General features: G+C 46.8%; 1 protein-coding gene across 17 annotated transcripts in view; it reads right to left on the reverse strand.

Moving 5' to 3' along the window:
* CACNA1D (calcium voltage-gated channel subunit alpha1 D) overlaps positions 1-5,082 on the reverse strand; it is a 455,958-nt gene extending 450,876 nt beyond the window's left edge. For all 17 annotated transcript variants that reach the window (XM_053289171.1, XM_053289170.1, XM_053289177.1 and 14 more), the window contains exon 1: positions 4,449-5,082. In XM_053289171.1, the coding sequence (XP_053145146.1) occupies positions 4,449-4,479 (31 nt within the window). In that variant the 5' untranslated portion in view covers positions 4,480-5,082. The remainder of the gene's footprint in view (positions 1-4,448) is intronic.
* Positions 5,083-9,197: the final 4,115 nt, after the last annotated feature.

Raw genomic sequence — 9,197 nt, forward strand, 5'->3', positions numbered from 1 at the left:
TGCAACTCCATATATGTTTACAATGTGTTTATAACTGCTCTACCTTGCAAGCTTAATATAAAAATATTACTGACAATGTATGAAAGGATTCAAAAATGTTAAAAGCACAACATAAACGTTAGCCAATACAAAACTAAAATAAATAATTTTTCCAAATTCTAGAGGGCAGGGCTTATGTAATTAAATAGATTTCCTTTTCGAAAACAAAGAAATTCTGGTTTAAGGTAAGGAGCTTACAAGTTTACTCATGCATCAAAAGCTTTCTAAAAGCACCTGCCTTAACTTCTGTGTCATCTAAGCAGTAAATACATCCTACTGTTTCACATTCTGTGCTCATTTACAACTTATTTAACCTCTACACATCCACAATTTCCCTTGGTCGTTCAGACCCAAACCACTTCCTTTTCAGGTTGTGGGCAACACTGGAGATCAGTAACAAATCAGTCTTTAATAATATATATAAGCTTTTACATTCTAAACACTTGGCTCTGACAATCAAGTTCCTGCAAAGCTATAATAAGCTGCAGAGCTCCATCATATGCATGGTTAACTGAAAATAAAACCAGCAAAGTAACTATTCAAGCATTATCAGAACATACTTCTCTTGTCTGTTCTTCGCTTGTAAATTATAATTTAGTTCATTCATTTTAAACAGATAATCGGTTGTAAAGACCAATTCTATGCATGCTTACTCATAAATATATCCCTTACTGCTTTCTTTTTATTGCTGACTTAAAGGATACCTCAAGATACTTGTCCCTATAACTGTCTGCCCCCATACTTGAGACCTTTCTCTGTGGTTCCTTAATTAATCTTGTTTCTTATCCCCATTTACAACCCATCACTACTAACGCATGCCATTCTCGCAAACCCAATGAAAGCATAAAATATAGGGAATACAGTGTGTCGACATGAAGTTAGATGGCCACTGTCCTTATAGTGTACTGAACACTGCTCAAGACACTGTTCTGCAATCAGCAGAACAGAAAGGAAAGAATGCAAGTGTTCGTTCAACATTCTGAACGTATAATGTTCAGAACATTATAATATTAAATAAAAGAACATTAAGTTATAAGCAACTACAATGTGGCACTCTAGAAGATGTTTACTGCTTACATTATTATTATTATTTTATTTATATATCGCCCTTCCAAAATGGCTCAGGGAGGTTTACAATTAAAACAAACCACTAAAATAGTTAAGAGCTAAAACAAATTTAAAAACATTTTAAAACAATTAAATAATTACAGTGATTAAAAACCCCAAAATCAGGTTATGAATTTTAAAATAAACCAGATATTAAAACACCCAAAATTTAGGAAGCTGAGAAAGCTTGGGTGAAAAGATAGGTTTTCATGGAATTTTTTGAAAATTGCCAGAGATGAGGAGGATCGTATCTCAGCAGGGAGCACATTCCACAATCTTGGGGCAGCGACGGAGAAGGCCCATCTCTGTGTAGCCACCAAACAAGTTGGCGGTAAGTGGAGACGGATCTCCTCAGATGACCTCAATGGGCGGTGGGGCTCATAATGAAGAAGACGCTCTCTTAGATACCCAGGGCCTAAGCTATTTAGGGCTTTATAAGTTATAACTAGCACTTTGTATTTTGTCCAGGAACCTACTGGCAACCAGTGTAACTCCATCAGTAAAGGAGTAACATGGTCTCTCCGAGATGACCCAGAGACCAACCTGGCTGCTGCATTCAGAACCAACTGAAGTTTCCGGACTACGTACAAAGGCAGCCCCACGTAGAGTGCATTACAAAAGTCCAGTCTGGAGATTACCAACAGATGTACCACTCTTTTTGAGGTCATTGATCTCGAGAAACGAGCACAGCTGGTGTATCAGCCAGAGCTGATAGAAAGCACCCCTGGCCACCTCAACCTGAGAAACCAGGGAGAGGTGTGAATCCAGAAGTACTCCCAGACTGCAAAGCTGTTCCTTTTGGGGAAGTGTGACCCCATCTAGAACAGGGAGATCAAAATCATCTCTAGAGTTCTGACTCCTCACAATAAGTACCTCCGTCTTATCTGGATTCAGCTTCAGTTATTCTCCCTCATCCAGCCCATTACTGCTTCCAGGCAGGCATTTAGGGAAGATATGCCAGCTCCTGAAGAAGTTGACATGGAGAAGTAGATCTGGGTGTCATCAGTGTACTGGTAACACCCAGCTCCAAATCCCATGATGATCTCTCCCAGCGGTTTCATGTAGATGTTAAAAAGCATTGGAGAGAGTATGGAGCCTTGAGGGACACCATACTTAAGCTCTGATTTTGAAGAGCAATAGTCTCCAATCGACACCATCTGGAATCTGTCTGAGAGGTAGGAGCGGAACCACTGTAAAACAGTGCCTCCCACCCCCAACCCCCTCAGACATTCCAAAATGATACTATGGTTGATAGTATTGAAAGCACGGCACACTGTCAATTCCCAATTGGAGAACATCCATCAGGCTGACCAAAGCAGTCTCCACCCCATAGCAACATGCACAGATATTAAGGCAGGTGCCTTAACTTACAAGTTCCATGTGTGAGTTAATTTGTATCTACCTTAACTCTTCATTTAAACTTAGAGTGGTTTTTTTAGCTACACAGAATGATCTTTTAAATTAGTGCTTTATTTTTTATGTCAACTGCTTTGAGAACTTTTGTTGAAAAGCAGTATATAAACCTTTGTCATTGTAGTAGCTTCTTAAATCTTACAGAATACTATTTGGAAGAAAACCTAAATGATTACAAAAGTGTTCGGAAACAGGGGGATCTTTTGCCTTTAAAAAAGCAAGCTACTATGAAGTAGACCTGTGGAAAACAGCTCCTTCTAATTATACGCTAAAGTTGAGGAGCTATGTAGAGAGAGAAAAGATGGAGGGATGCGCAGGAAATTACAGAGAGAGCAAATGACAGGAAGCTCTGTCAGGCAGCAGATCAAACTAATATCTTATGATCACTGTTGATCAGACAGGACCCAGATGTACAATGTTCCCTTTACAAATGTGATTATTGGTGCAATAAAAAGGGAGAGAGGGTGCCGTGTCCTATGTTCCTTTGCATAATACCGAGATAAGAACTGAGCTGTAGCCTCTGGTTCTGCTTCCCTCCTTCAACTCTAGCTCTGCGTGCAAGTGTGCACATACATACAGATATGCAAGACAGAGATGGACTGGGGGCGGGGGGGAGAAGAGGGGCAATGTTTAAGATGGCTCCCTTAAATGACAGCTGGCAAGAGGTAACTCCTGGATGTAGAAGACACTTTTCCCACTGATGAAAGAACTAACGGATCTTGGAAAGAGACGATAGAGATCTCAGAGAAGGGGTGGCAGTAACAGTGGTAGAGTATGAAAGCAGTGTGTGGGTGGCCATCAGATTGCACTTGTCACACCAACAGCAGCGGAGTCCATTGCTAGGTTACCCAAGGAGAAGAGTGCCTGCCTCAGGTAACCATTTGACACAACAGCAAGCATTGCCAGATTCCTCTGACAAGTATTTCCTCACTGAATCCTCTAATTCCCCTCCCCCTCTATCCAAGTCGCACAGCATCCCCCACTCTTTCTATTTATGAGAAGCCAGGAAACAAGACAGCAAGCCTCTTGAAAGTAAAGCACATGGGCTCCAGGGGACGATGCCTGCAGGGGGGGGGGACTGGGGCTCCCCTTGACCTCTGGTACCTACACACACATACACAAAGTCCCTGTCAGTTTCAGGAGAGATGAATCATTTCCACCCCGCTCGAGGAGAGAGGCAGGCAGGCAGAGGGAGGTTGGGCTGGGGGAGGGCGGCACAGCAGCAGCGCCTGCCTGAGCCTGTTTGCAAAGGCGATTAGCACACAGGAGCCCCCAGTGCCGTTCCTCCCCTGACGCTTGGGGATGGCGGCGGCGGGGGGGGGAGGAGAAAAGCGATGGCTAGCAGCGGCGGGATTGCGCGCAGCGTTTTCCTCCTCCTTCCGCAAGAGCCTTGCGCTCGAGCTCACTTCGCTGTGCCCCCTTGGCCACCCGGAGTGCCCAACAGCCCACCGTCTCCCCGCGCGGAGCCCCCACCACAAGATCCATCAAAACAGCCCCTTCGCCTTCCCTGCCTGCCTCGCTCCCATCTCAGCCTCGAGGCAAAAGGCAGACGTGCGAAATCAATGCAACGCACTCCCACGGGAAGCGGGCAGGAGGGAGAGAAGGTTGCACGCCGAGGGTGGCGGCGGCGGCGGCGACTTCGCCTCGGGAGCCTACCCTAACCCCTGACCCCATCCCTTCCTCCATCGCTTTAGCCCTTCCTTTCGCCTGCCCTTAATCCTCCCTGCTCTCCCCGTCTCTAAGCTCACTCCCAACATCCCCAAAATCCCTCGCCGCTTAATCCCAAGACATCCTTCTCCTGCTGCCCTTGTTGCTGCTGAGGGAGGCGCCGGCAGGGAGGGACGGACGGACGAGCAGCGAAGGCGCTGTGTCCGGCGTGCGGCTCTTACCGTCAGGGAGTTGCTGCTGCTGGGGCATCATGGTCACTTTCCGCGAGGGGCCCGCGGCACGCGCGCTCCTTTCCCCACCGCTCCAAGCCAGGTGTGCGACGATGCGCCCTCCCCTTGCCCCCTGCCCTGCGTTGCCCGCTATCCGGCTGTCCCCATGGTGGTGGCGGTGGTGGTGCTAACTAGCGAAGGGCAAGGGCTTGGGGGTCGCTCTGGCTACCGCCGCCGCCGCCGCCGGTTCTTCTTCTCTGCCGCCGCCGCCGCCGCTTGCAAATCCCGACGAGTTGGGGCCAACATGACACTCACATCCGGGTGACACGGGCGCTCTCCATCCCTAGCAACCCACCACCCGCTGCCGCCGCCGCTGCGGCTGCACCCTCGTTCCCCTTGCTGCCGCCTTTCTGCTCCCACAGCCACTGCCGGAGTGCCTCCTGCAGCCGCCACGGGTTAACTCTCTCGTTCCTGCTGCCGCTGCCGCCGCCGCCGCCACCTGCTGCTACCAGGAAGGCGGTTCGGCCAGCGCGGCACAGGCAACGCGAGGGAGGCAGACTGAGCCGCGCAATAAGCAGCCTAGCTAGAGGCGAGCTCCAGCCCAGCAGCGACTGCAAACAGAAAAGAGCGCGCCGCGGCCTTAACCCCTTCCCTCCCTGGCTGGAATGTCTTGGAAGGAAGGAGGGAGTTTTCCTCGCCTTTTCACGTGCCTGGAAGCCACGCCCTCCTCTGACTTGTAACCAATATGTGTTGTTCCCAGAAGGCGGGATGTCATGTGTTGCCTCACTCTGTCACCCTGATGCTAAAAGCGCCCTGCCTTGAACCTCTGGTTAGATAGGTATATTATCTATGATGGTGTATACCTCTGACTGCCAGATGTTTGGCAAGACCTCAATTTTCTTTCTTTCTTTCTTTCTTTCTTTCTTTCTTTCTTTCTTAAAGCACCATGGGACCTACACATGAACACTGACAATGCAGCTTTCCCAGACAGCAGACTTTTCTACAGAGAGAAGTCCCAGTCACTAGCTGGAATGATCCACTTGTGCCTCTGAAATGTTTTTTCCCCCGAGTGTCATCATTTGCACACAGAGTACCGTCTTGGCTTTAGTGATCCCTTGCAGAACTGCAAGGCTTTACTGCAAGTTTGAAGTCGTCCCTCTCCCCCCCAAGGACGCAAAAAGTGGATTTGTTTAAAGTAAAGGTAACGTGTGCTGTCGAATCTGTGTCAACTCCTGGCGCTCACAGAGCCCTGTGGTTGTCTTTGGTAGAATACAGGAGGGGTTTACCATTACCTCCTCCCACGCAGTTTGAGATGATGCCTTTCAGCATCTTCCTATATTGCTGCTGCCCAATGTAGGTGTTTCCCATAGTCTGGGAAACACAGCAGTGGGGATTTGAACCGGCAACCTCTGGCTTGCTCGTCAAGACATTTCCTGCTGAGCCATTATTTTACCTGGATAAAAATTGGGCTACACTCTAATGTGTGGTGAAAAACCTGAATTGTGTGTGAAGTGCTTCCTGATAGCTCACAGGGACTCTTGGGGTAAATTTGGCAGATATGTGAACACACATCTCCATTCCGGAGGAGATGTGAACAAAAAGCTGGGTATGGAAAACTTCCAGGGAATTTATGTTTGTATCACAGTCCAAGGTAAGGAAAAGCCTCATGTATGAAAATGCTTCAGTCAGGGATATAGCTATAATTGAGGAGATGGGTTCAAAGAAACCCTCCCCCACTCCTGAGGGGCCCCCAGCTCCACCCCTCCCAATTTTCTTTATTATCTCCCTCACTCGGCTGGGGAGTGAGGAAGAACACGCGCCCCCTCTCCCCTCGCTATGCCCCTGGCTTCAGCTGTCCTTTTGGTGTGGACTTTCCCCCTTACCATTTAATATCTGCAATCCAGTCTTCCAGACTTGGGATTATGGATAACTTCCTGTTCAGAAAATATAATTTTTTTGGCAGACTTGAACCCTCATGTCTAATTTTTAAAATCATGCAGTGTGGGGAAGGCTTGATGTGCTTAACTCATTAGTGAAGGAAAGGTACTATATATGTATATCTTGGTTATTACACAGCTCAAAGTCCATCAATATGACAGGTAGGAAATTTGATGGTGGCAGCACGGGGGAACACCACGTCACTTCTCATCTCATGTTCTTCCCCACTGCCTCCCAACTTCTCCCCTTTCCTTTCCATCCATACTCTTGGCTAACAAAGTAGGTAGGAGATCTGTGTCATTGCTTACAGAGATATTCTCCAGGCAACATGTTTTGCACTGCCAGAGTGTCCCTATCAGCAAAGTGGCCACTGCTGCATTTTACCACTGTCTTGCATTGCCTAGAATCGCCTTTTTAGCAGCACTGCTGCACTGACATATGGGGTGAGTAAGTGTGGGTGTCTGTATGAGGGACATAATGACTTTTTTTCTTCTGTCAGATGCTCAGCACTAACAGGAACCCTACACAGACTATTTTGTGTTCAGGTGTCTGCACATATGTAAGAACAGAAGAACAGCCCTGCTGGATCAGGCCCAAGGCCTGTCTACTAGGGATGTGCACAGAATGGATTTTGCATTCTGTTCTGAACTCAAAACGAAACAAAAATGGCCAAAACATTTTGTTGAAACATCTGGTTGGACTGGTTGTTTTGATGAAACAAAATTGAAATGTTTTGAGTGTTTTGGCCATAGGAACAATGTGGAACTCGAAACACCCCATTGTTCCCCATTAGAGACACCAACATGAGTTGGGTGGAAGGACATGATGGGTGCTACCTACCACCCAACCTAGGGGCGTAGCAAGGTTGGAGTGGGCCCAGAGACAAGATTTTAAAATAGGCCCCACCTCAATGAAGTAAAATTTATATATAGATATATATGCCACAATAGAACATCATCCTAAATTATTTTTTTAAAGGTTTTGTAAACTGTGGATGATGCCAGTCATTTAATGGTACTAGAGAAAGACATGCTGTTCTGATAGCTCCAGGTCTTAACACTCACATCAGTTTTGGAGGATGAATACAACTGAAGGAAGCCTGGGCGGGTGTGCAGCTGGGGGAGTCAGTCATGTGACTTGCCTCTGCCCCCCCCAAGGCAGTGGGCCCCCAGACAACTGTCTCCCCTTGCCCTATTATCCACCTCTGACCCAACCTTGCCCTATTATCCACCTCTGACCCAACCCACAAAAGAAATGGGCAAGTGGGCAATTTTAAACAAAATTTTAACCTTTTCCTCAAACCCCCATAGAATCCTATGGGGGGGAAAGGTCAAAATTTGTTAAAAATTGCCCGCTTGCCCATTTCTTTTGTGGGTTGGATGGATGGTAGCACACATCATGCCCTACCACCCAACCCATTTTGGTGTCCCTAGGAACTACCCATGTGGAACAATGGGGTGTTTAAAGTTTCCCCATTGTTCCCTACAGCCTGAACAAGCTGCACTCACAGAGTGCTCTGCACATAAGTTATGCATTGCAATTTGCAATGCATTCTGCAAACCTGCCTTGAAAAACACGGGATTAGAAGCACACAGTAAAAGGGAATCTGTCACTCCCAACACAGAACACACATTTCAAACACAGTCCAAAGATGGGTAAAAAAGAGTAATTGACCCAGAATCCACTGCCAGCCACAGTGCTTGTGCTGCAATAACATCATTGGCACAAGTTGCATTCTCACACACAATTATTATGATTCCTTATGTTACAGCTGCCACAGCAACACCCTTCCTTAGCAGCAAGCATAGCCATAAGCGCAACTAGAGTAACTTCAACCACATTTTCACTGAGAACAACAACAAATACTTATATACTGCTTTTTAAAAGAAGTGTCCAAAGCAGTTTACATAGTAAAATAATAAATAAATAAGATGGTCCCCTGTCCCCTGTCCCCAAATGGCTCACTATCTAAAAAGAAATGTAAGATAGACCCCAGCAACAGCCACTGGAGAAATGCTGTGCTGGGGGGTGGATAGGGCCAGTTGCTCTCCTCCTGCTCAATAAAGAGAATCACCATGTTTAAAAGGTGCCTCTTTGCCTAGTTAGCCGACAACATCCTCCATTGCAGATTGCAGAGCAGTGAGTGAAGCACAAGTTAGTCTTAAGGTCAGACATGGAGCAAAACAAAACAAATCACAACTCAAGGAAGGCAGGCACCCAAGTTCTGCCTTTGGCAATCAGAGATCCAGCAAAACCACTAGAGAGTTATAGCAGCAATAGCACAACATATTATACTCAGTCCTGAGAGGAAAAAATCACAAAATCAAACCTTTCTTGATTCCTCCTCTCCTCCCTGTGTATCCTCTTCTTCAAGAGAGACAAGCACAGTATAAGGGCTCCCAGTTCCTTTTAATAAATTTTGAAATTCCCTCCTTTTGTGTTCCCCTCCCACATCCCTCTCCCCAGCCAATGGGGGCACAGTTCCCCATGACAACACTTGATTTCTATGAAAACAAGCCAACTAAGAAGCAAGGACATTGCAAGCCAATCGAAAACCAGTGCCAGAAAACCAATCAGCAAGGGAAAAACAGGCCTCCAAAATGGCACTTGGTACGTCGGAACGTTGTGATTAAAATTGGGTTACTCTGCTCTGAGCTTGAAACAGGCCCTTTATTTAAAGGGTGCTCTGTTTCAAGCTTGAAACGCTCAAAACGTGTTGAGCTCAAGTCGAAACATTTCATCATCTGAACTTTCTGCATGCCCCTACTATGTAGTCCAGCATCCTGCTTCCCACAGTGGCCCACCAGATGCCTCTGGGAAGCC

This window comes from Hemicordylus capensis, chromosome 2, assembly GCF_027244095.1.
Source record: "Hemicordylus capensis ecotype Gifberg chromosome 2, rHemCap1.1.pri, whole genome shotgun sequence".
In the NCBI taxonomy this organism is placed as follows: domain Eukaryota; kingdom Metazoa; phylum Chordata; class Lepidosauria; order Squamata; family Cordylidae; genus Hemicordylus; species Hemicordylus capensis.